At 37.2% G+C, this 27,317-nt stretch overlaps 1 protein-coding gene across 9 annotated transcripts in view; it reads left to right on the forward strand.

The window, feature by feature from the left end:
- Positions 1 to 27,317, forward strand: part of ZNF438 (zinc finger protein 438) — a 179,213-nt gene that overhangs the window by 137,675 nt on the left and 14,221 nt on the right. For all 9 annotated transcript variants that reach the window (XM_086714639.1, XM_086714636.1, XM_086714635.1 and 6 more), the window contains one exon: positions 10,176 to 10,246. In XM_086714639.1, coding sequence (XP_086570765.1) covers positions 10,207 to 10,246 — 40 coding nt within the window. In that variant the 5' untranslated portion in view covers positions 10,176 to 10,206. The remainder of the gene's footprint in view (positions 1 to 10,175; positions 10,247 to 27,317) is intronic.

The following is a 27,317-nucleotide window of genomic DNA, read 5'->3' on the forward strand; positions in this document are numbered from 1 at the left end:
GTAGCATGTTCTGGAATAGGTTCCATGGCTGAATGTCATTAATCATGAGGAAGTTCTTCTTTGTTTCACTGATTTTCCTTCAATTCTAGTGTCCAGGACAAAAGCATTCTATGTAGTATTTCCATTGACCTGGTTGACCCTTGTGTGCGTGGGGGGGGGGGGGCATGAGACTATAGATGCTGGCGAGGATGTGGAGAAACAGGAATGCTCTTGCACTGTTGGTGTGAATGCAAACTGGTGCAGCCGCTCTGGAAAACAGTGTGGAGGTTCCTCAAAAAATTAAAAATAGATCTACCCTATGACCCAGCAATAGTACTGCTAGGAATTTACCCAAGGGATACAGGAGTACTGATGCATAGGGGCACTTGTACCCCAATGTTTATAGCAGCACTTTCAACAATAGCCAAATTATGGAAAGAGCCTAAATGTCCATCAACTGATGAATGGATACAGAAATTGTGGTTTATATACACAATGGAATACTACTTGGCAATGAGAAAGAATGAAATCTGGCCTTTTGTAGCAACGTGGATGGAACTGGAGAGTGTTATGCTAAGTGAAATAAGTCATACAGAGAAAGACAGATACCATATGTTTTCACTCTTATGTGGATCCTGAGAAACTTAACATAAGACCATGGGGGAGGGGAAGGAAAAAAAAAGAGGTTAGAGAGGGAGGGAGCCAAAACATAAGAGACTCTTAAAAACAGAACAAACTGAGGGTTGATGGGGGGTGGGAGGGACGGGAGGGTGGGTGATGGGTATTGAGGAGGCACCTGTTGGAATGAGCACTGGGTGTTGTATGGAAACCAATTTGACAATAAATTTCATATTTAGAAGAAAAAAAGGAAGGGAGGGTGGAGAGGGAGGGAGAATCTGCATGGACGAGAGCATGAGCGTGTCTATGAATTTAGGAATCAGACACACCTGGGGAAATTAAGTTGGGTCATCCTAATGATGTTGCATGTGTTACTTAATTTCTTTGAGCCTCAGTTTCTTGACTTGAAAGATGACAACTGCTGATGCTCATGTGAGGATAAGAGAGATGTGTGAATTAACTTACCAGCATACAGTAAGCACTCAGTGCAGAAGAGTTACAGTGTAGACAGGGTAGGTGAAGTTGTCATCTGTGGATTCACCAACTCTGGTTCTAGCCTCAAACCTAAAACCTGTGCGATCGTCACTGTCCAGTACTTGAAAATCAAAAGTCACGGTGGAATCAGAAGTAGAGGAAGGCCTGAGAGGCAAGCAGCTACCCAATCACATTATTTTAACATACAAAGAGGAGCCTGTTAAAATTACCAATGGTGAGGTACCCAAGACTTTATTACCTTTTAAAATATTTTCATATTTCAAGTTCTCCTGGCCAAATTTATTATATTATGGCATTTATCTGAATGACACTGTATCGGGCAGGTGATGTATGACATGTTTATTCTCTGGGAAATAGTTCCCTAGAAATAATTATCTAGATGAACATCCACATTGTAGCTCTGTTTGGTGCCCATATACACACAAAGGAGAATGCACTGAAACACACATTCACACCATGTGTTAATGTTAATAAGCTTGTTGAGCATGGAGTAAATGACTTTTACTTTTTCTGTAAGGTTCTTTGTCTAAATTTATTTTTAAGACAAGGTAGTATAACAAAGACCAGGTGCTATCTGCCTTAGGTTCCCTCAACTAGGAATAAATGGGAGATTTCCATTTCCAGAACCATCAAGCTGTCACTTCTCAAGTAACCAATTCACCTAATTTTCATTTTTAATCAACTCTTTAAATATGACGTATTAACTAAAATTAAAAGTAATCATGTGAGTGATTTATAGGGCATATTGTATTAAGTCATGCTATAATTTATGACATTCACTGTTTGCATTCATTTTTTTCCCTTTCAGATAGATTTTTCTGCTTAATATATTTTTTGGCATTCAAATAAGAAAAGTCAGCTTATTGCTTTGGATTCTGTGTCTTCCTCTCTCTCTGCCCCTCTCCTGCTCAACGCTCTGTCTCTGTCTCCCTCTCTCTCTCTCACACACACACACACACACACAAATAAATAAGCAGTAAAAAAAAATTATTAAAAAGAAAAGCTAGGTTTTAATTATCAGAGAGTATATATACTGTGAAGGACACACTGCCTGCTAGTGCTGTATCAGGGTACCTGGAGTAAAGATGCATATTGACTTTGCTTGTATGGTATTTGAAAAATACTGTTAGGTCCTGTGTATTTTTATTTTTATTTTTTTTAATTTTTTTTTCAACGTTTTTTATTTATTTTTTGGGACAGAGACAAAGCATGAACGGGGGAGGGGCAGAGAGAGAGGGAGACACAGAATCGGAAACAGGCTCCAGGCTCTGAGCCATCAGCCCAGAGCCCGACGCGGGGCTCGAACTCACGGACCGCGAGATCGTGACCTGGCTGAAGTCGGACGCTTAACCGACTGCGCCACCCAGGCGCCCCTGGTCCTGTGTATTTTTAATGCAACTTTTCCTCTAGCACATTTTTTTTTTTCAACGTTTATTTATTTTTGGGACAGAGAGAGACAGAGCATGAACGGGCGAGGGGCAGAGAGAGAGGGAGACACAGAATCGGAAACAGGCTCCAGGCTCTGAGCCATCAGCCCAGAGCCCGACGCGGGGCTCGAACCCACAGACTGCGAGATCGTGACCTGGCTGAAGTCGGACGCTTAACCGACTGCGCCATCCAGGCGCCCCTCTAGCACAAATTTGTAATGCACTTTTATTTCTAATCAGAAGATGCAAGATTATGATTATTCATAAGTTTTCTTCACTTAGCATTAGGCATATTTATTACATAATTTATTCATTTACTATAATTAAAGTATAGAATTAAAGACAGCAGTACTTTATGTTTATGTGGCAGAGGAAAGCATTAGACTCCATTTGAGCAAATTTTCTACTTCAACTGCCAAAATATTGGGGGTACAGGTAAAATTATTTTAATGGCATTCCATATATAGCATTCCAGAGCAATAATATAAAGACTTTTTTTTTTCTTTTTTTCTGATAGCAAAGATACTATTTATTCACTAGGGAAACTTAGATATCCATAAACCTAAAAAGGAAAGTAAATAGCAATTAATCCCCACTCAGAAATAACCCCTTTTAATGTTTAGTAGCTTTCTCATGCATATATGGGGGAGAAATATTGAACCATACCTCTCTGCAACCAACCCCTTTCATACAAAAATGTATGATAAGCATTTTTCATATTTTTAGTATTTTAAGAAGCATTGTTTGTAATAGTTTTATTGTAAAAATGTATCCTAATTTACTTAGAGGTTTTACATTTGGTGTGTATGGCACCCTAAAGAATTCTAAAAAGGTAATAAAAATGATGATAATGAAGATGGATGGCAATATAGCTTTGCACATTATCATGATGACTTTCTGAAGTGGAAGAAAGGTCAGAATCAAAAGGAATGCCGAGCTTTAAGGCTTAGGATGCATATTGCAAAAATACCCCTTAGAGTCTCCATGTGAATATCACTCCCCATTAAGTAGGTTGCCTTGTTTTGTTGGTTTCTTTTGCTGTGCAAAAAGCACAATTTTGGTGTAGTCCCAATTGTTCATGTTTGCCTTTGTTTCCCTTGCCTGAGGAAAAAAAATGTTGCTAAGGCTGATGTCAAAGAATTATTGCCCATTTTTCTTCTAGGAGTTTTATGGTTTCACATTTAGGTCTTTAATCCATTTTGAGGTTTTTTGTTTTGTTTTGTTTTGTTTTTTTGTATGGTGTAAGAACCCGACCCAGTTTCAGTCTTTCGCATGTAGCTGTCCAGTTTTTCCAACATTATTAATTGAAAAAACAGCCTTTTCCCCATTGTATTTTCCTGCCTCCTTTGTCATAGAGTAAATGACCATATAATTGTGGGGTTTTTTCTGGGCCTCTGTTCTATTCTGCTGATCTGTGTGTCTGTTTTTGTGATGCTGCCATACTGTTTTGATTACCATAGCTTTGTAGTATAGTTTGAAATCTGGAATTGTGATGCCTCTACCTTTGTTCTTTCTCAAGATTGCTTTGGCTCTTTGGAATATTTTGTGGTTCCATACAACTTTAGTGTTATTTGTTCTAATTGTGTGAAAAATGCTGTTGGTATTTTGATAGGGATTGCATTGAATCTGTGATTACTTTGAGTATTATGGAGATTTCAGTAATATTAATTCTTCCAGTTCATGAGCATGGAATATCTTCTCATTTGTTTGTGTTGTCTTTAATATCTTTCATCAGTTAAGTTTTATAGTGTTCAGGTAAGTTTTATAGGTCTTCCAACTCCTTGGTTAAATTTATTCCTAGGTGTTTTGTTCTCTTTGGTGCAATTATAAATAGATTGTTTTCTCAAGTTCTCTTTCTTCTACTTCATTATTAGTGTATAGAAATACAACAGATTTCTGTATATTGATTTTGTATCCTGCAACTTTCCTGAATTCATTTATTAGTTGTAATAGTGGAGTCTTTAGGATTTTCTATACATCGTATTATGTCATCTGCAAATAAGGAAAGTTTGACTTATTCCTTACCAATTTGGATGTCTACTATTTCTTTTTCTTATCTAACAGCTGCAGCTAGGACTTCCAGTACTATGTTGAATAAACATGTTAAGAGTGGACATCCTTGTCTTGATCCTGATCTTTGTGGAAAAGTTCTCAGGTTTTCACCATTGAGTATGATGTGTAGGTGTGGGTTTTTCATATATGGCCTTTGTTATGTTGAAGTACATTCCCTCTAAATTGACTTTGTTGAGGGTTTTTTATCATGAATGGATATGGTATTTTGTCAAATGCTTTTTCTGCATCTATTGAGATATTAATGTGGTTTTTATCCTATGTCTTGTTAATGTGAGGAATTATATTGATTGGTTTGCAAATATTGAATGACCCTTGCATCCCTGGAATACATCTTACATGATTGTGGTGAATAATTTTTTAATGTATTGTTGAATTTGGTTTGCTAGTATTTTGTTGAGAATTATTGAATCTCTGTTCATCAGGGATATTGGCCTGTAGTTTTCTCTTTTTGTGGTGCCTTTGGTCTAAAATTTTGCTTATACTTTTTGCTTTTATGTTATTGGGGATGTTGGTCTGGAGGTTTCTTTCCTTCTATTGGCTTTTTATCTGGTTTTAGTATCTGTATAATACTGGCCTCATAGAATTACATTGTTAGATTCCCTCATTTTCAGTTTTCTGAGAATATTTGTATATAATTGGTATTATTGCTTCTTTATTCAGTAGATTTCATCAAAGCAACTATTTGGGACTAGTATTTTCTTTGAGGGAAGATTTTTAACTAAAAATTCAATTCTTTGAAAATATAATAAGTCTCACTTCTTTTTTTTATTTTTTTTATTTTTATTTATTTATTTATTTTTTATTCTCAAGTTAGTTAACATACAGTATAGTCTTGGCAACAGGAGTAGAACCCAATGACTCATCACTTACATATAACACCCAGTGCTCATCCCAACAAGTGCCCTCCTTAATGTCCATCACCCATTTAACCCACCTTCCTACCCCAATCCCATCAACCCTCAGTTTGTTCTCTGTATTTAAGAGTCTCTTATGATTTTAAGGCTCACTTCTTGAGTGAGCTTTGATAGTCTGTGTCTTTCAGGGAATTTGTTCATTTTATTTAAATTATCAAATTTATTGCCAAAATGTTATTTGTAATGATCCCTATTTTTAATAGCATTAGTGTCTGTAGTGATGTCACCTCTCATTCCTGATATTGGTCATTTGTGTCTTCTTTCTTCTGATGAATTAAGCTAAAGGTTTATCAAATTTATTGATATTCTCAAAAAAATCTGCTTTTTATTTAATTATTTTTATCTATTTTTCTGTTGTTCATTTCACTTATTTCCTCTCCTTTTTTCCTCTCCAATCTCTTACTTCTTTTTTTCCACTTTGGATTAAATTTGTTTTTTCTGGTTTTTAAGGTAGAAACTGAGGTCATTGACTTGAGATCTACTTTATTTACTCAAAGAGATGCTTAGTAGTCTCAATTTCTCCCTATGTATTGCTTTTTGATACGTTGTATTTGCATTTCACTCAGTTCAAAAGACTAATTTTCATTTTGATTTCTTCTTTGAACTCATAGGTTATTTATAAGTATGTGATTTAATGAACAAATATTTGGAAATTTTCCAGGTAGTATTTGTGGGTTTTCCTTATTTGTTTTGCTTTCTACTTTAATTCCATTGTGGTCAGAGAGGATATTATACATACATTATATGACTTGAATCCTTTCTTAAGTGTATTGAGACTTGTTTTTATGGCCCAGAATATAGTCTGTCTTGATAAATATTTCATGTGCTTTGAAAACAATGTGTATTCTGTTATGTTGGGTGAAATATTTTATAAATGTCAGGTCAAATTGACCTCTAATATCTTTAGTGATTTTCTGTCTCCTTTATTGATTATAAATTATTGTATATTTCTCCTTGAAGCTCTGTCAGTTTTTGCTTTATGTATTTTGAAGCTCAGTTATTTGGGATATAAACATTTGAGATTATTGTCTCTTTTTGATGAGTTGACCTTTTATAATTATGAAATGATCTTCCTTACGCCTGCTAACATTCATTGCTCTGTAATCTACTTTTTCTGATACTAATATAGCCATTCTACCTTTCTTTTGTCTTGTACTAGCATGATATATCTTTTTACATTCTTTTAATTATAATCTATTTGTATCTCCATATTTGAAGTGCCTTTCTTACAGGCAACATATAGTTGAACCTTGCATATTTATCCAAGCATTATCTTTTATTATGATATTTAGATCATTTGTATTTAATATTATTATTGATATGATTAGATTTTAATCTATCATCTTTCTCATTTTTTTCTGTTTTTCCCATCTGTTTTATTCTTTTTTCATTTTCCCTTGAAAAACTGAATATTTTTATGATTCCATTTTTGTATTGTTGGCTTTATCTCTAAAATTCTTTCTTTAGCGACTTTAGGTATTGCTTTCAGATGTATAATATATATGTTTAATTTACCATAATCTACCTCCCAGTGATATTATACCACTTCACTGATAATATAAGAAACTTAAAATTATATACTTATATTACTCCCTTCTCAATTTTGGTCATATTGTTACCATATATCATTTTTACATACGTTATAAACCCCACATTGCATTCTGAATTATTTTTATTTAAATAGTTATATTTTTAGGAGATTTAAATATTAAGGAAAAAAAACCTTGTATGCTTACCATGTAGTTCCCATTTCTAGTATTTTTCCTTCCTATATATAAACCCATATCCTAATCTAGTGTTTTATTCTTTCTGCCTAAAAGACATTGTTTAGCATTTTTATAGTGTAGTGGACTTGTAATGAATTCTTTCAGCTTTTGTATTTACAAAAAAATCCTTCATTTCTCCTTTATTTTTTTAAAGATACTGTCTCTGAACATAGAATTCTAGATTACAGGTTTTTTTTCTTACAGTATTTAAAGATGCTGCTCCACTGTCTTCTCACTTGCATTGTTTCCAACAAGAAGTCCTCTATACGTAAGATGTGTTGGGAATGCCTTTAAAAAACTTTTTTTTTCCCACTATTTTTGAGCAACTTGGTCATAATATTCTTTGGTATAGTTTTCATGGGTTTTTGTGCTCCAGGTTTTTGAGCTTTTTAGATGTGTGTTTATAGCTTTACTCAAATTTGGAAAATTTTCTGCCATTATTTCTAAAATGATTTTTTTTTTTGTCTTTCCATCTTTCACCTCTCCAATTACTGATATATTTAGGCTGCTTGAAGTTGTCCCATTGCTCGCTAACCATTTCTCCTTTTCTTCTCTTTTCTTTTTTTACTCTCGCCTTCTGAGTTTCATTTTAGAAAATCTCTATTACTGTGCCTTCAAGTTTGCTAACTTTTTTTTTTTGACATGGCTAATGTGCTATTAATCCCATCCAGTGTATTTTCATTTTGTATATTATAGTTTTCATCTCTGGAAATTTTATGTGGGTCTTTTTAATATCTTTCCTGTCTATATTTAACTTTTTGAACATATGAAATAGTTATTACTTAATTACAGTTTGAACTTTGACCACTAATTCTAATAGCTGTGTCAGTTCAGGGTCAGTTTGATTATTTTCTGCATTATGGCTCATGTTTTCCTGCCTCTTTGCATGCTTAATTTTTAATTAGACGTTAGATATTATGAATTTTACCATGTTGCGTGATGGATATTTTTGTAGGTCTGTAAATATTCTTGAGTTTTGTTCTAAATGCACAGTCAAGACACTTGGAAATAGCTTGTTCCTTTTCACTCTTGCTTTAAGATTTGTTATATGAAACCAGAGAGGGGTGCCTGGGTGGCTCAGTTGGTTAAGCATCCAACTCTTGATTTCAGTTCAGGTCATGTTCTCACAGTCGTGAGATTGAGCTCCATGGTGGGCTCCACGTGGGTCTCAGCACTAGGCATGGAGCCTGCTTAAGGTTCCTCTCTCTCCCTCTCCTTCTGTCCCCACCCCCCTTGCATGTGCTCACACACATGAGCTCTCTCTCTCCCCCCTCTCTCTCAAACAAAAGAAACCAGAGAAATGCTTGGTGTAGGGCTTAATTAAATTATTTCCCTTTACTAAGGCAAGACCCTTCTTTGTGCTCTACTTGATGTCCTGTGAATTAGGGGTGTTTTCAGTCTGGCTGGTGGGAATAGGCAATATTCCTGCCCCACTGTGAGTGTTGAGCAGCTTGGATCTTCTCATGATGAAAGGTAGTTTCTTCACTTGCATGTGCTGAGCAGTACATGAGCAAATACTTGATGGAGACCCTCTTTATTGCTGTTTCTCTTTTTCTTTCTAGAGGTTTTTTCCCCATTACTCTGGGACTCTCCACAGGGTTCTCCCTTCCTACAACATTGCTCGTCTCATTTGTTTCCTGTTTCCCAGGACATCAGTCTTTTGTGATCTGGTGTCCAGTGTTTTGAAGTACTGTTTCGTATATTTTGTCTATATTTTTGGTTGTTTCAGGCAGGAGGACAAATCTGGTCTCTGTTACTCAGTCTTGGCTATAGCAAATGTCATGCCTTTTAATTTTGGCTAATTTTCTATTTAAAAGCATTTAAAATTCTGAATAGAAAAATTCGTGTCTTTACCTTCATGGCTTCTGTCTTTGGTGTCATGCTAGAAACACTTTTGTGTTTGATGGCTTATAAGATATTTACCCGTGTTTTTTTCAATGTATTTAATTGCCTTATTTTTATATTCAAATAGTTCGAGTATATATTGTAGACTATTTGGAAATATCTTGTACTATAGACAGGTTGGAAAATAGCTCAGTTAAAGGCAAAAACAATGTAATGCCTCAACAAACACGTTGCCAAAACATATCTTAACATATTGCCTGCCATGCATTTTGCAATACCTTTGTTTTTTATATAGTTGTAATCCTACAGTATATGTCATTTAGGGTGTTCACTCAGTGCATTTTCCATTGTGCTACATAATCTTCATAATTGTATCTTAGTGTCTGAATTATATGTCATCAAATGAGTATACTGCAACTATACTACCTTTACCTATATTGTTAAACATTTTAGTTATTTCTTCTTAAGTAGAGTATACGAGGGGCGCCTGGGTGGCGCAGTCGGTTAAGCGGCCGACTTCAGCCAGGTCACGATCTCGCGGTCCGGGAGTTCGAGCCCCGCGTCAGGCTCTGGGCTGATGGCTCAGAGCCTGGAGCCTGTTTCCGATTCTGTGTCTCCCTCTCTCTCTGCCCCTCCCCCGTTCATGCTCTGTCTCTCTCTGTCCCAAAAATAAAATAAATAAACGTTGGAAAAAAAAAAAAAAAGTAGAGTATACGAAACATAATTATCTGGCAGGGCATTTTCAGGGAATCTTAATTTTGCCAACTTTCACATTTCCCTGGCCTTCATTGGGCAGAGATGCTGATATAATTCCTCTCTCATGGTGTCATTGCTTCCCTCTCTAAGCCCATACTAGTACATTCAGTAAAATCCTGTCTATATAAAAATGAGAAGGAAATAAAAGCATTAGTTTCTTCATAGTTCAGTCCATTTCTTATTACTCTTACAATTATAAATTGGAAGAATTTTTAAAGAGCTTATAATTTATATTTTTCATGTGTATGAACAAGGCATCTGAATTGTTTTCTAATTATTATTTGTGTTTGGTTATTTTTTAGGGACATTGTTATTCAAGTCAAAAACATCATAATGCAGAATTTTTTATCAATACCACCAAAAGATCAACAAGGTAAGATGAACCATGCTGAGAAAAATGGTCATGTGTATGTTATAAACAGTTTTAATTGATACATTCAATGCCACTGTCCTCTGACCAGAGGTAATTTATTTCCAGGAACTAAGAACAAAATCCTAATTATGTAGGAAAGTTGATTTCCTTTGTTAAATTACTTAAGTGTATAAAAGGACATGTATCCTTGACTGAGAACTTGAGAGCGGGTCATCTCAACCCACACAAAACTCAGAACCCAGCCTATTAGCTGGCACGTAGCTGGTACCAGTAGATGTCAAATGAAACTATGGAGTATTGGCTTTGGTGAAGCTGAATCACATGTATCTTAGAAGACAATATATATATTCTTATACACATGCACATACAACAGATATGTAGAGGGAGGGGATATTTGACTTGTTTTTTCCCATAGTCATTTCAAAAGAAACATACGAAAAACCATTCCCCAGCCCCATATGATTTATAAAAAAGAAAATCGTGGTTTTTTAAGAAGAGCTCCTGGAGTTTTCAGAAAAGCAGTTTACAGGTGGAGATAGAGTCTTTTCTGAATGGAGAGCAATTAAATTTACTGCACTGTAAAGGGCAAATTCCAACCTTTAGGAAGAATTCCAAGTCTTTCACCTGCCCCTACATGCTCTCTTCTACACAGAAGAGAAGTTTTGATATGTTTGTGAGAAAAATAATGTCTTCAATGATACAAAATTAGGCTTCCTTCATGGAAGAGAAATAACTTAGCCAATGGAGGGAATTTGCTATAAAGAACCCTTAACAGAAGCAGACACTCTTTGATCTCTTTACCCAAAGGAAAGACAGTGTCATAACTGTTAAGAGCACTGAGTCTGGTTTTGACACTCCGGTCTACCACTGATTTGCATGTGTTAGGTACATCACTTGACCTCAGCTTTCTCATCTATAAATCTTTAAAGTGAACATAGTAAGTACTACCTTATAGGCCATATAGAGATTAAAGGAGAAATACATATAAATCACCCAGCATATTCCAAATTACATAGTGGGCTCTTCATCGTTGTTTTTAATACCTGGTCTCCCTGTATGTGTGGAGGCTGATGCAGTGAGATGAACATGGCTGCCTCCTGCTTCTGGTGCCTACTGGCCGTAAAAGGCCACGCATGATCCAAGGTGACCCAAGGGACATAAACATGGGGCAGACTTCTGGCTTAGTTCTCATCCAGACATTTGGCCAAAGGGATGGTAAGATTGTCTGAAACTCACACAAGTTCCGTCCACAAACATGAAGATACGAAAGGACATGGGATGAGAGAGACGAGAGCAATCCTAACTAGAAATAAAATGTGTGCATTTCCTGTGAATGTTTTCTGGTTTATATCCTTTGGAAGATTTCTGCAGTGGTAGGTAGCTGATCAAGGGTTTGGAAATTTAGTGTCCTAGTTGGTATCACCTTCTTCATCTCAGCAAGATGTGTGACTGCTTATGAGGAAGAACGCTGGGCCAAATGTCAAAACAGCTGCCCTCCTTTCCCTCATCTGCTGCCAACCAACTGTGGAAATTCAGACTGGTTATTTTATCCCTAAACCTCAGTTTCCCTGTTAGTAAATCCAGGATTACTAGACATTCTTTTCCATCTCTAAAAGGTTGTAAGTGTGTGTGAATATCTAAGCAACAAGCTGCTTGGTTTCTGGCTGATACAGGGCAGTAAAACATGTCACCACGCACACCTCCTGCCTACTTTGTTTCTCATCAAGGCTTGTTTCGTTTGTTTTGTTTTGTCTACCTCTCGAGCTGTTGCCTAAGCATAGTTATACCTCCATGGACTTGGCCAGAAAATAAGACCCTTCAAGCCTAGCTAGGAGTTCAGTAGCTCTAGTAAGTACTTGGTCAGTCTTTTCTGGGACCAAAGATGCTTAAGCCTCTAACCCAGGATTTAACAGAAAAAAAGAATAATGAAAAGAGCTCAATTAATCAAGTGCCTCCAGGGTAATAGTCACTCTACCCACAACTTTACATCCTTTGTTTTATCTAATCCTACCCTAAACTAGGTATAATCTTTAATCTAAAGGTTCAGGGAGATTGGTTACTTTTACCAAGATCACCAGTCAGTTAAGTGACTGAGCTAAGATTTGAACCCAGATCTATCAAAATCCAAAACTCACTATTTGTCCCCTGTGTCACACTGTAAATCTATAAAGAATGTCTCTAATTCTGTTTTTAGATGATCCCTCTTTTTCTTCTCTGATCAAACATACTAGTTTTTATTTCTGTCATCAAGTATAATCAATTATGTGACATGAGGAATGTGTTGGGCACATGTCATTAATTAAATGCTGAGTACTTTATTTAACACACCATGGATGGCTACCTATAAAGTATGATACTTTTAAATTTCAGACTTGTAAACACACATGCACACATACATACTAATGTATGAAGTTCGGGGTAGAATATTACCAGCAGAGTTGTGGGGCTTAAGAAAATCCAACGTATCACGTACTATCTCCTATTATTTCAGTGGTGGAAGCAGCTTTAATGATCACCAGTGTAATACTTAATGAGGAGATATGTCAGATCCTAAAGATTGGAGAGATCCAAAATAAATCAGACATCCTGTGCTTTTACAAAACACAAAATCCTATTAGAAGAGCAGACATGTATATAATTAACTAGAATAACGCGTGACAGATGATGTACTGGAGGTGAGTATGACATACTTGAGAACATGGATGAAGGGATACTTGGGTAGGCCAGAAGTTTTGAGGCTGACATTTTGGTCAGGAAACACAACAGAAGGGATGATATTTGTGCAGGACATTAACACATGTGTAGAAGACAACCACGTGGAATTTAGGGGTCAAAGGATATAGGTTTAAAGTTGGGAAAAAACTAGAGGAAACTAATTAGAAATTCTAGTGCCTTCTATTTAAATGTTTTCTAATTTTGGATAAAGAGATTTAATATTGTAGTATTACTCTAATGATAATTTGTACTGTATAAAAAGCTTTTCCATTATAATTTAGTGTCATCATTATTCCTTTCTGTGTGAAGGTATTATAGAATCTCCAGAAGTTCATTAGACTTATTTCATTACAATTTTCTATCTTTTCATACTTTCAGGATTTGGGGGTAAGATTTATGATTTTCCCATAACTTTCTGGTTTTTTGCTTGATATTTTCAAGTGATAAAATAATAGAAATATCTTTTTGTTTGATATTTTCAACAATAAGATAATAGAAATATAAGGGCAGGTATTTTGTGTTAGAAAATAGCAAATTGTAGCAAATAATAAACCATGTCTTTGGAAAAAAAGGCACAAAAACAACAGGAAAAGGCCATCTACGGTTGTTGGTAACTTCTACTTTAAATTTGTTGACAGACAAAACCACTACAGTGACTGAAAATTCACAGGGATTTACTTACTTGCCAGATAAGGAACCTCACACAGATGTGCAGCTTTGCCAAATGGTTCTCTCACAGGGACAGTTTATGTTTGCTACGTACTATAAAGAAGTTCACTGTGGTGATGCCAATTAAGGATTGAAGTTTGCACCTTGGAGAAGGCAGGATGAATTTTAAGTCTCCACATAGTTAGTTAAAACAAGTCCTGCTGTTCATTGGACAGGGAAGAGTCTTCATTTAAGCCCAGGGAGGGTCAGTTTTACTGGAGTCATTCAAAATTCTTAGTTATCTGCCAGCTTCACAATTCAGTTTTGCCATTTACTAGGCAAGTCTGCTGCAAGTAGAAAGGTCTTCTTATACGGGTCTTCTAACACTTTTCTCAGCTCTGTCTTAACACATTTGCATTGTTTAAAGATAATTTTCAAATTGTGAGTGCTCTTTTTATTCAATGAGACTATTAGTAAAGGGGGGTGAGAACACAGCAGATGCTTTAGGCAAGAGGGTCTTAATGACCCCCTTTGGAACCACTACAGTTAGTTAAGTACACACTGTCAACCCCTACTAATTTTCAAAATCTGTACAGTATTTAACTGCAGTCATAGCCATTACTGTGTATCATGTGAATTGAGATTTGGATCTGAAAATAAAAAACAGCCCTGGATTTTCTGAGTTTAATAAAATACTTTTAAAATAATTATAAAAATATAAAGACTTAAAAATATATATGTGCAGCCAGACATAAACATTCTGGTATTAGTGAATGTAGCATGTTAGAACTCAAGGAACACTTGGGGAAACTAGTGAATATTCATATTTCTTTTAAGTTTAGAAAAATGATCTTATTTTAAGCTCCTAGTACTTTATAAACCTCTTGATGAATTTTTTGTCTTTGGCAGCCTTGAAAGCACTTTGGCATGTAGTGGCTTCTCATATATATATTAAATTTTGTGGAAAATGCTTTAAACTCAATTTCATCTATGACTTAGATGCTGTGAAAACATTTTAATCTTTGCTTCTTGATGAGACACCAGGGTGGAGTTTCCAAGTCTGTGTGTTCATTTAACAAATATTTATTGCCTTTGGAGAGGCCATGAGCAAAGAGCACAGGGGGAGAAAGGAAACCCAAACTAAACTCTACTGTTACGGCTCCATTTCAGTAAAGCTTGCAGCCTATCAGAACAGTTTTCTTTTTATGAGGGTTTAGCCTAAAAATGGTTTATTATCTTATTATCTAACTAAAGTTTGACTCATTCCAACATGGTATTAAAGCTGCTTCTTAAGCTCCTGTCCCATTTTTGTCTTTTCTTTCCTTCTCCCCCATCTTTCTCCCCTCCCAATCTGGTGAAAGACCGAATTCTCAACTAAGAGCTGGAGCATTGAGGTCTTTTTTACCCTTCCCCCCTTCTTTTTAGGCTCTGTGATCTTGGCTAATACAGTGAGCATCAGTCCCTTCATCTTTCAAATGGGGATATTAATTCTTGCTCTAGAATAGCCAAATGAGATAAGGTACAGTTGATTCCCATCATTCACAATTGGCACGTTCTATAACGTCACCACAAACACTGAATTGGCTAATACTGAATTTTTGCTCCACAGCATTGGGGTTCCTGTGAGCTTCTGGTCAGAACACATTTTCATTAACTATTGATACAGAACATAGTTTTATGTTGAGTCCTTAACCTTGAACTCACAGACACAATATTATAACTCTTGCCTGAACAAAGCTTATGTAACACATGTATTTTTTTCTGCGAGGCACGTCGTCTTCTTACACTTAGGAACACTGGACAGCACAGCAGTACTATGCTTAAGGACTATTTTAAACAGTGAAATCACCAACCAAAAGGAAAAAAAAAATAAGAAAAATGTGACACTGTAGACCACGAAAATGATACTTGTCATTCATTGTAAGGGGAGAGCTGAAACAAGACAGAGCATCAGCCACTGCTGAGAATGTGCACGTGAAGTGATTCAATTTTTTCCTGCCTGTGCATGTCCACAAATGGCCATGGAGACGTCATCAGTATGGATTTGAGGGCTGCAAATAAATTGTAGCGAGCTGGCAAATTTGCACATACAGAATCTGTAAATGATCGACTGTATATGAACACTTTCACCTTTTAAACTCTTAAAGCACAACCTATGTCTCAGAATAATTTGCAGAATAAGTTACATTTAACTCAGTAACATTTAACTCAAATATAAGAATTTTGTGCAAAGTTGATATTATCAGTGTCAAGTTAATAAAGTAATAAATATATTATTTGCAAGAGACCCCAAGTTCTTAGCTCAGTAAAGCTATGAGTACAACTATTATCGCAAATTGTTTAGCTCTTCAGCCCTCACATTTAATGCACAGCAGCAAGGAGAACCACTATAATTGATGCTTTGCATTTAGTGGTTAACATGCTTTGTGACCTCATTATTGGGGTGGGGGAGACATTCCCTACATATTACCAAAATGTCTTATTTCCAAATATGTGACATTCGTATGGAAACATTTCGATCTTAGTGATGTAAATGCTGTTCTTGGATTTTTGGTACCATTTTATGTTGCAGACCAAGTACAAATTGACATTTTCAAGCTGGTTTTGGTTAACTACTTAATGTTGGCAATTGGAACTTTCCAGTGTAATAACCTCTACAAAATATCACTATGGATTAATAGTATGTTATGCTGTTGACAGAAGTACAAATGGAAAACACACACACATACACACACCTATAGAAATTTCCTCATAGAACAAGATGGAAATGACCTGAGTGGCCTAAAACTTACCAGGTAGATGTTATAATGGAAGTTACTTTCCTATTTTGAGATAAAATGCTAGAGTTTGGAATATCCTTATTAGTAAATGAGGTTATGAATATTTTTATTGTTTGAAATAGCCGTATTTCCACCTGCTTAAAAAGCAGGCTACTAATCAGATAGTCTGCTCGGGCATGTATCAATGTCAGTGTGGCCATTTGGCAGCAGAGTCTCTCAGAAACTCCCAATTAACCATGCAAATATATTTCATAGCATCACATTCCACTTTGTCAGAACCCCTGCTGCCTTTATATTATTAACATAAATGCAGGTGCAAATAGCATTTATGTTCTTTGATAGAAAGCAGTTGGAGACATTTCACTGAGGGACATAACACTTTCAGATTGTGTACATCTGTTCAAATAATGTATCCAGCCCCAGTGACATGAACACAGGGATGGAAACATCTGCCCCTGAGACCATTTGCCATATAGCAGATGCTTACATCTTTATTTATGCAGATGGCTGGTGTGATGAGTTAGGCTGGGATAAAAGCAGAGTTTGACACAGGTATTTAGGATGCTGTGCAAGCCAGAAATATAGGCTAGGCATTTCATGTTTGTAAAGGTCTAATACTATTAAGAGAAATGCATAACTCTTTTAATGTTTTAATAGAATGAATATACTGTTCATCCGTAAATTACTTGGCATCAAAATCCTAAAAGTGTTTACAGAAATTCCAACATCCAACTTACACTAGAAACAAAAACTTATTAGTTTCCTTTCGATAAAATAATTTAAAATGATTTTATACGACCAAGAAAATCTCATGATGACATTTCTTAAAACCGGGGGGAAATACAAATGCCATTAGTTTAAATATAATTTATGACATATTCCATGAATATAAATTCAAATTAGGAAAAATAAATTTCTGAAGTGTTACACCTTTATAAGATTTTTGTCAAGCATTTTATTATTTAATCTGTATTCTAGCATTTCCAACTACTGATATTTAAATTATAACTGATATTTTTATTAGGATAAATTACTTTTAAATGCTTTTTTTCAAAACTCTGTCCTATAGATCTACCATATTACATTCTCATTGGAAACAACAATGAAGGAAGTAAAAACTGCCAGAAGTAAGACATTTCCAGATTTTATCTTCTGTTCTCATTCACACACACAACAAAAATATCACAGAATCTCAAAAGAGCTGGGGTATTAGATTTCATCTAGTTCAGCAGTTCTCAAACTTTTTACTTTCAAGACTCCTTTATACTCATAAAACTTTGAGGACTCTAAAGAACGTTTGTTTATGTCCGTTACATTATCCATTGGTATTTATCATATTTGAGATTATAAACTGAAAATATATATATATGTGAATTCATTTTAAAATAATCATTACAACTTAACATAAATGGCATATTTTATGTACTTAGAAACTGTTAGAAGACTGGCCTTGACTTTTGTTTAAATATGTTTAAAGTCTGACTTCATTAAAAATGTCCGAGTCTCAGCACTGGGTGTTGTATGGAAACCAATTTGACAATAAATTTCATATATTGAAAAAAAAAAAATGTCCGAGTCTCATATCCAGTTCTACATTCAGTATGTTGTGATAATGTCCTTTATGTTGAAGTGTTTGTAAAAAATCTAGCTTTACAGTGTCTGGAAACAGAAGGAGAATATTAATAGCCTTTTCAGATAATTGTGTATATTTTTCTTTGCTACAACACCAAAATGGGTCCAATAACTATAACTGACTTTAAACCAGTCAGGTAACCCCTTAAACTTTAGTTGAGGTGTGAAATTTGAAACCATGGCAAGGTACTCCTTGTATTCTGTTACTCTTTGGCCTTACACTTGAGTGAGTCATTTACCCATCCATGTAACATCATCTACTGGGTATTTGGGAGGTTGGGAGGCGTTTACTGAGTTTGCAAATCTTCTATTCATCCTTTTATCCAGTATTCTAAAAGTCCTATTTGTTAATGGAACCACCATCCTCCTCTGAAAAATCTTAAAGCATTTGGAAGCTTCAACCTCCTGGTGATGGATTCAAGTTTTCCAAAATTCTAACTGCCACTTGAAAGAATGATTTTTATCACTGGCAACGGTTACCGTCAGATGTTTTTTCTTATAGTGACAGGCTGTGTTCGTTCACTTTTGAGAAAATGTCTGTCAGATACCTAAGCTTGACCATGCCCTTTGAACATGTGTCTGTCAGATATTCTTTCAAGTAAAAACGGTATTCCATGACAAAAGCCACTAGTTCAGCTTCACAACTCAGTGGCACAGATGCTTTTCCTCGAGGCAACCATCTTCCTTCCGTGTGCAGCATAAGTGCTCTATGAGCGTGAACCATTTCATCACACAGAATTGTAAAACACGTAAGGATCATGGTTTTTATAAAACTAAAATTTCAGACTGCTTCCGTGTTGTACTGAGTGTGTTGGCAAAGAACATGGCTAAGTGGACAGTTTGCTCCCACTGCCTGAATTCAGGCTAAGGTGCCAGAGCGGTTTTACCTAATTATCCCCTTTGCCCTATCACTGACTGCAACGTGTGCAGAGGTCAGCACACTGGAAAACACAGATGACATCTTACTATCAGTATGAGAAGAGAGTGTTGGGACCGTTCCCAGGGTTTGCAGGCCACACTTTGAGAACTGATGGTCCAATATAATCCTTTCTTGTTAAAGGGAGCAACTAAAGGGCAATAAAGATCATCTTGCTCAGACATTTTCTGGTAGCAAAAGGAAAAACCAAAGCCAGACCTCTGCTCTCCTTCTTACATGTCATTTGTTTGCTTTTCCCTGAGGAGTTCCCTCTCCCTCCACTCCACCAAAAAAAGGAATATTCCCCAGACCAAACTATAGGCCACGACACTGATGTTTAATCAAGTTTATTAAAGAGGTAGTACTTGCCACATAAGAAATTCAGAAATTCAACATTTTTTAGACTTTTTCATTCGTCCCAATGTTCGTCAGTTACTTCAGTTTTAGAAGCAGGTGGTATGGGATTAGAAAATGTATATTATTTCTAAAATTGTAAAAGACCTTTGTAATGACCTTTTTCTTCATTTTTGCACATCGCAAAAAAGTGTCATTAAATTTATTGTGTAATTGTTCAGCTTTAAAAAAGTTATTTTGGTGTGAGACTGCTTTGCTCACCAAAGGTTCTGTAAAAGAAGGCCACCCATGCAAAAGCCTAGCTTTTAACATCCAGGACATTGTGAAGGGAATCACTTTGTACTAACTGCCTCTCAAACAACCACGCTATGGATTCCTGTTAAAAATAGAAAGCTCACTGAGGTGCCTGAGTGGCTCAGTCGGTTAAGTGTCTGACTTTGGCTCAAGTCATGATCTCACGGTTCATGGATTCCAGCCCCATGTCGGGCTCTGTGCTGACAGCTCGGAGCCTGGAGCCTGCTTCAGATTCTGTGCCTCCCTCTCACTGCCCCTCTCCTGCTCATTCTCTCTCTCTCTCTCTCTCTCTCTCTCTCTCTGCCTCTCAAAAATGAATAAACATTAAAAGAAGAAGAAGAAAGAAGGCTCATTCTCTCTCTTGAGGGTTGCACTCTCTGATTAGAAAAGGTTAGTCAAAAAACACCTTTATTTTCTCAACATAGATATGGATTATGTGGCACTCACCAGCCACTGGGGGAGACTGACAGATAAGTGGATAAATTGCAAAACACTTTAGTAATAAGTTCAGTGTGATGGAATGGAAGGGGAACAGTTTTGGTGTCAGACAGACCTGGGTTCAAATCTAACTTTCACTTACCAGCTTTGCGCCCTTAAAAGAAATATTCAGTTTCCATGTCTGTGGATTGGAAATGTTAATATTAAGAGTTGGTGGTGGATTAAGTGAGATATAATAGATTAAGCACCCAATCTGACTCCTGACAGAAGGACATTTTAGTACTTCACAATGGAATTTGGGGTGTAGGGGATTGAAGGATGGATAGAAGTTGATGAGTAGAGACAAGGACTATATATACTAACTATTAAGTTTTCTCATGAAGAAAAAAAAAAAGATAGGGCAGTATCTTGAAGAGGAGATAGAGCCCAAATAATCTTTATTGGCATTTTGGATTTTATATTTTTGTGTTCAGCAAGAGCAAAAGAGAAAGCAAGACAATACGGTTGAGAGTTATAGTTCACTCGTTTAGTAAATAACATATTGTGTGACTACCATGTACCAGATACTGATCTCTAGGGACTGAGGTCCTGGCAGTGAACAAAATAAACTCCTGCTTTCTTGGAGTTTATATTCTAGCAGGAGACAGATAATAGAATCACAGTATAATGAAGGACAGTTAAAACAGAGAAAGAAACAGCGGTGACTGGGACTGAGCAGGTACTTCTAGAAAGGAGTCAGGGAAGAATGGAAGCTCCCTGATGGTAGAGGATCTCTGAGCCAGCATGAAGGGTATGGAGAGAAGCATGGGACACAGAACAGGGTTGGGAATTCTCCCATTTCCTTATTCTGAAGTGCACATTTTTTTTTCACATTTTAGTGTCTCAGGACTTGAGGTGGATGAGTTGTATATTTAGAGTGATAGTGCTTCTCCCTCCTTTCCCCTTATTCCAGAAGAAGTAAATTTATTTGTGTTATAGAATTGACATATGAGAGTTTAGAAAGAGAAAGAAGGAACAGTAAATGAGTTCCTACCTGATGACTTCTCTTTTCTCCATGAGGTCTTAGTCACTCCAGGCTGCTATAGCAAAGTACCATAGAATAAGTGTCTTATTATGAACCACAGAAATTTATATCTCACAGTTCTGGAGGCTGAAAGTACAAGATCAAGGTTCCAGCATGGTCAGATTCTGGTGACAGCTGTTGGGGAGGAAAAATTTTTCCTCTACCCTTTTTGATTCTTTGGCTGATCCAATAATCAAATTAACACAGGACAGAAGAAAAACAAATTTAGTTACGTATGAATGGAGGCCCCACAAAGACAATAAGACCCCAAAACAAGTCCCATAGTTGAGGCTTATAGGCCACCCTGAGCTAAGGAACAGGATGGGGCCTGGGGCTCCAAAGGGGAGGACGGTAATTCATAGGATAATAAATAGAGCAGATATTTGATAATTAGATATATGCCATGCCATACAGATAAGGCATTCGGATAAAAGTTCTGTCTAGTAGTAGCTCTCTCTCTAAGCCAGGCCCCCTAGCAGAATTCTTTTAGGTAGTTAGGAAGAGGTAAAAGTTTTTCTGGAGTCTTCTGGATCTCAATTATGTTCAGCTCAAAATAATTCATTTACCAAAGTAGCATATTTTGGGGTCACGTATTCTGTTCCCCTTTATAGCTCCCTTCTGGGTTGCAAACTGCCGTCTTATCATTGTATCCTCACATGGCCAAAAGAAGGCAAGAGAATTCTGTGGGGTCTCTTTTATAAAAACATTAATCCTATTCATACGGGTTTCACTCTTATGACTTATTTACCTCCCAAAGGCCCCACCTTTTAATACCATTACACTGGGCCATTAAGATTTCAACATATGAATTTTGGGGGAACACAGACATTCAGTCCATTGCAAGATCAGTGCCAAAAATCATTGGTGAGAGAGACGGGAATAAGGTGGGGGTTGGGTAGAGGAAGAGTGCCTTGGAAAAGCAATGGGAGAAACCTGAGCTAGCCCCAGTGAGGAACTAAAGGGAGTCTATTAGGGATTAAAAAAATAATGATAATAAGATTGTGGACTAGGTCTCCAAGTCAACACTGGAAACTTTAAATTTGTAATGTTTCGCAGTGTTCACAGTGGTTGGATTTCTCAGCATTAAGCAGTTAGCAGTGGGAGTGGAGAGTACAATGTCAGGCCAGGTGGGGTAGGTGCCGTAGGAAGACAGTCGTGTGCAAAACCCACCATATACTAGGAATGTCCATGGATGGTCAGCCACTACACCAGCCCCAGAACCAGGGCAACCTGCGTGCGCACACATACAAATATGCAGTGCCTTGAGGAAAAGGGAACACAGGTGGACCACATAATCACTGAATCTCTTCAGGGAAGATGGAGAGTTAACTCTTACATGTTTCTGAGGCATAGATGTGAGTATGCATTCCTTCAGCCACACTTCGTCATTGCCATCCGTGTAGTAATAAAGGTGTTGATGGAGGAGAAGCCAGGCAGAATTCAAAAGGAAAGGATTCCAAAGTGGTCCCACAGCTTTCCAACTCTGATGATTTCACTCTCTGTAGTAGCTCACATCAGCATCTGATTACCTACCTTAGATGTATCTCAGAATCTGTATTTGCTAGTTAGCTCACATACAACCTATCTGGTCAGCTCCACAAAGGTAACCACTGCTGACCCAGTTACCTCAGTACCTGTGGGTACCCGGTGCTTCGTTTCCTCTTTTTTAATTTTCTTCAGTGTGTCAGTATTAGACGTGGTGTCTCTATGTTACTCAAGGTGCATCTTGACTAAGAAATAAGTGACAGTCAAGATTTACAAGCAGGAGTTTTAGGGAATAATTATGCACATGATAAAGGAATATGTAGTCCTGTGTATTTGCACTTTCAAATCATGAGCTATTTGACATAAAGGCTGAGGTATAGAGGAACTTGCAGCAGAAAGTGTTATAAGTCACTGTGAGTTGAAGATAAATCAGAAGTGAAAATAAAACATCTGTAAAACTGTGCCATAAAGCAGTGGAACAATTATTTCATTTTTTAAAGAGGGGGTTTGCATACTCCTTAAAAATGTCCATTCTATAAAATAAATCTACTTTTGAAATCACAGTATAAAAATAAGAGGATCTTTGTGATTCCATTCCCTTGCTTTTAACCATACTGGTGTTGAAACATCATGATCCTTACCACATTGGTTTCATAATCCTGGTATTTTGACCAAAGGCAAGAACCTTCTGCCTGTGTCCTCGTTTAATTGTTCCAACTGACTGCACATTTGCATGGTGAAACCTTATCTTTCTGTTTATCCCACTCAGGAAAAGGTTTTCCTCACCAACTGTCATCTTGTTACTCATCCTGGATACTTAACTGTTCCAACTGATATTAAAATATAAGATTAAAAGGAAGGGGCCCATTTTTAATTTGTTCATGGAAGAGTTCTTGCCATGAGATATCTTAGCAGCTTCCTAAAGCTCTTTCACAGGAGATGTTTCCTCGCTCACCCATTGTGTTGAAAAACAACTGACTCGGAAAATGTCGGAATCTCCTGGAAAGACAGTGTGCACAGGTATTTGCTATGAGTGGTAGAACATCAAATGAAATGATTTGCTGCTTTTACCTTGATGAAGTTCAGTTATCAAGGTCTTCTGAATTTCAACTATGTGACCCAACTGAATCTTGATAATCCTAATAATATTAACAACAAGATGAAGAATGAGAGAATGGGGTTAATAAGGCATTTCAAAAATTTCCATTTGTCTTGCTTTGTGTCCCCCCGTAGGTCATTAGCTTTTAGTTAAATTTTCATGCTACTTAGTCATTCTTAGATTTGGGTAAAGATACAAAATTGACTGTTTTCTAATAATGAATAAGACCTAGGGCATGTTATCATTTTTTGGCCAAAAAGATTAATAACTTTGTATTCCTAAATGTATTAAAAATTAAAAGATTTCATATAGTTTTCAACTGCTTTTCATCAGAAGTACTGGAAATCAAAAAGTCCTCCCAGAAATAAGGACTGATAAAAGGACTGATAATTAAAATGGAGAAATTCATTGAAATTGAGGATAATTAAAATGTATTTTAAATGATAATGCATTTTAAATTTTCATTTCATTTGGGACGCGAATTATATGGCTCAAAAAGAATAATAAGTTACTTGAACTTAACAAACCATATTGTATTATTTTTCCTTGTATTGCCATTAACATTTTAGTTAATTAGCTTTTAAGTTCTTCCATAAAGAATGCTTGTTTCCTCTTGCTTCCTGATACATTTACGTGTCTAATTAATTCAGTTTTGTGGGCTCCTCTTTCAGTGCCCAACTTTTCTTTCTGTATTCAAGCTATCTTAAATTTCTTTCTTAATGATTTCCTCAACAAAATACTGAAATCTACAAGAACGCGCTTTCAAAATTGTGGTTGACTTGCCCGTACCCTCTGTGAGAGTCCACTTATTTTTCCTCCTGAATCAAACAATCACATGGCCATTGCTCTCACAATCCTGCAGACCTGTGGCCAGTGTCCCCAGTTCTCCCCTGGGCCCCTTCCCTTCCAGGGCCATGGAGACCTGGACTCACCCCCACCCCTGAAAGGTCTACTAGGGGAGCTATTTTCTTCCCAGGCAGTGTTGAGAACAACAGCAATTAGCATCAATACTCAGTATAAACAAAAGCAGGGAGGAGTGTCCCCACAAAACAGCTCTTTAAAATGCACATACGTTAACTCCTATTCACTGTAACTGTTCATCTGATTAGCACTTTGTCAATGGGATGTGTAAAACTTAGGGACAGGGAGTAAGAGAGGGTGATAGGATTGATCAGCTGTAGGGAAGATTGAGCTGTGGTAATAGGTGGCTGGAGAAAGGGAGGAAAAAATGCTTTACAGTTCTAGTAGGACCGTGATTCACAAGTTCTAGCCATTTCTTCCCTCTTTCCTTCATTTACCTCTCAACAAAGAAACATCAGTTTAAGGATTCAGTACTATTTCCATATGATTAGCATTCAAGATTTGTGCTTTTTTTTTTTTTCTACCCACCAAAAATAACTCAGGAACCTCATGCTTTTTGTCAAGAGAACGTGCAAAGCTAATGTCTGCTGAGTACCTAACTGGTAGGCACTATCCTGGCACTTTTCCTGGGTCCTTTTTTTCTTTTAATCCTGTCCATGACCTTTGCAGCGAGATATTCTTACGCCATTTTTGTAAACGAGAACAGTTAGGCTCACTGGGAATGACTTTCCCAGCCCACGAGACAGAGCCAGGAGTTGAAACCACATCTGACACCAAAACCATGTTTCCACTAGATACCGTGATAGTGGCCATAACTGTGCATTATAGCTCAGGCAGCATGTAAAGGTGGAAAGAGACCTTGGAGGCAGCTGGGCCAAGGCTTGAGTTCCAGCACTGCTACTTACCAGCTTCGAAACCTTTATCTATAAAACGTACATACCAGTAATTTCTAACTCGGTTTTTTTTTTGTGGAGATTAAATGAGATGGTGCACGTAAAGAATTCGATAAGTGCCAGGAAATAAAGAAACTCTGGTGCTCCAAAAACAAGAATTCCCTTTCTTGCAGAGCTAGGTAGTGAATTCACTGTTTGTCAAGACAGCTCTCAAAGGTGTGTCCTGAAGGGAGGATGCCTGGATATCACTAGTGGTGTTACAGGAGGGAAGGAGAAGGCCTTAGCTATCTTAGCTGCATAGCTCTGCACAGCAGGGAAGTGTGCAAAGAGAATGGACAAAAATGGGCTCCGGATACAAGATCTGCGATTAGGAAGTGCTTATTTCCTTTGTATAGTATCAGATTGCTAGAGATCTGGGTCCTAGATGTACTGACTCAAGGAGGTCTTAGTGCTACAGATAAGTGGACTAGAAATGGCACCCTGAGTCTGTAGACACAAAATACACTGGTGCCTGTTGCCAGCGCATGTTACAGGGCGCTCTGTAGTCACTGCTCCATAAATTCCTGTGGACTCTCGCTGCAGTGCCTGGACGGCGCCCTGGGGAGAAGGTGGGCGGTAGCTAAACGTGCTTATAGGTTTTTCAACAAAATAAGCTGAGCTCCCTTGGGTTATGAGGCATTTCTTTTATCTCCTGCTTCTCCAGGCTTTTACCATATTTGTTTTAACCAGAGACCATCTTGGGAAACAGTTTGAACCCCAACTGGAATTTCTCATTAGAAAGCCAAGTGAGAGGGAGAACAGGGATGCCAACAAATAAAATTAAAAATAGGGTCTTTCAGTTTAATAAAATTAAAACCTAAACAATGTCTAAAGGTTTTGGCACTTCTGTGGCTAAGATTTTGGCAGGACTTCCGTTCTGAGCCTCGGTCCAGGGAGCCCGTTTCAAGAGCAGGGCCTCTCGTCTCTGTGCCCAATCACTACTCCATGCTGAGCAGCAGGCCGGTGGGTCGAACAGATGGGGTGATGGAACTGGGCCCAAACTAATGAAGGGACGAGTGGGAACAACTTTTGAGAAGCCACAGAGCAGGCCGTGGTTCTGCCAGTGGAAAGGAGGGGGTGAGTTGTGGGCAGGCTTGTAGAAAACTGCCTGCCCTCGTACGTATTCCTTAGTAGCATCTCTGCCAGCCTTGTCGTGAGGCAGTGCGATCGGGCCAGCTTGCATGCTGACACTGAGTACCACTAGCCCTCATTCTGCCCTCTGGGTCTCTGCCTGTCAGACCAGTCCTCTGGTGGTGACGGAGGACACACATTGATTGCACTTTCTCCAAACAACTATTATCTGGCAACTCTACCGGACTTGTCAGAGGCCTATGGATGTTAAGGGCAAATTCGCCTTAAAAAAAAAAAAAAAAAAAAATCTGCTTTTACCTTCAAATGACTATTAATTGTTCATGAATTCTCTCCTAACAAGTGGGCTTTCAGAAAGTGTCATTTAATTGTAATCGAAATTTTGGGATATGTATGACAAGCCATTTCTATTTCAAATTTCCCCTTTTGTCTCTGCAAAATTCAGAGATACCACTGTATTTTGGAGTTAATTAGGAAAACTTGGTATATAATTTAGCCCCTTTGAGGAGAGAATGAAAGAGAGGAAGGTCATTGCTTCAGATCGGAATGGAGATCTGCATGGCGTGGACTTTAGCACATTACTTAAGTCCTCAAGTCTTATTTTTCTCAATCTGTAAAAAGGGGACAATAATATTTACTTGCAAAGCTTGTGTGAGGGTTCAATTAAAAGACCTAGCACAGATTCTAGCCCTAATAAGGACTCAATGCCTCCGTGTTTCCCTTTAATCCACGGTTCTATCGGTTTTTCACCAACTGTAAATGTCA

Source organism: Puma concolor, chromosome B4, assembly GCF_028749965.1.
Source record: "Puma concolor isolate L17-30 chromosome B4, mPumCon1.1.hap2, whole genome shotgun sequence".
NCBI classification, from domain to species: Eukaryota; Metazoa; Chordata; class Mammalia; order Carnivora; family Felidae; genus Puma; species Puma concolor.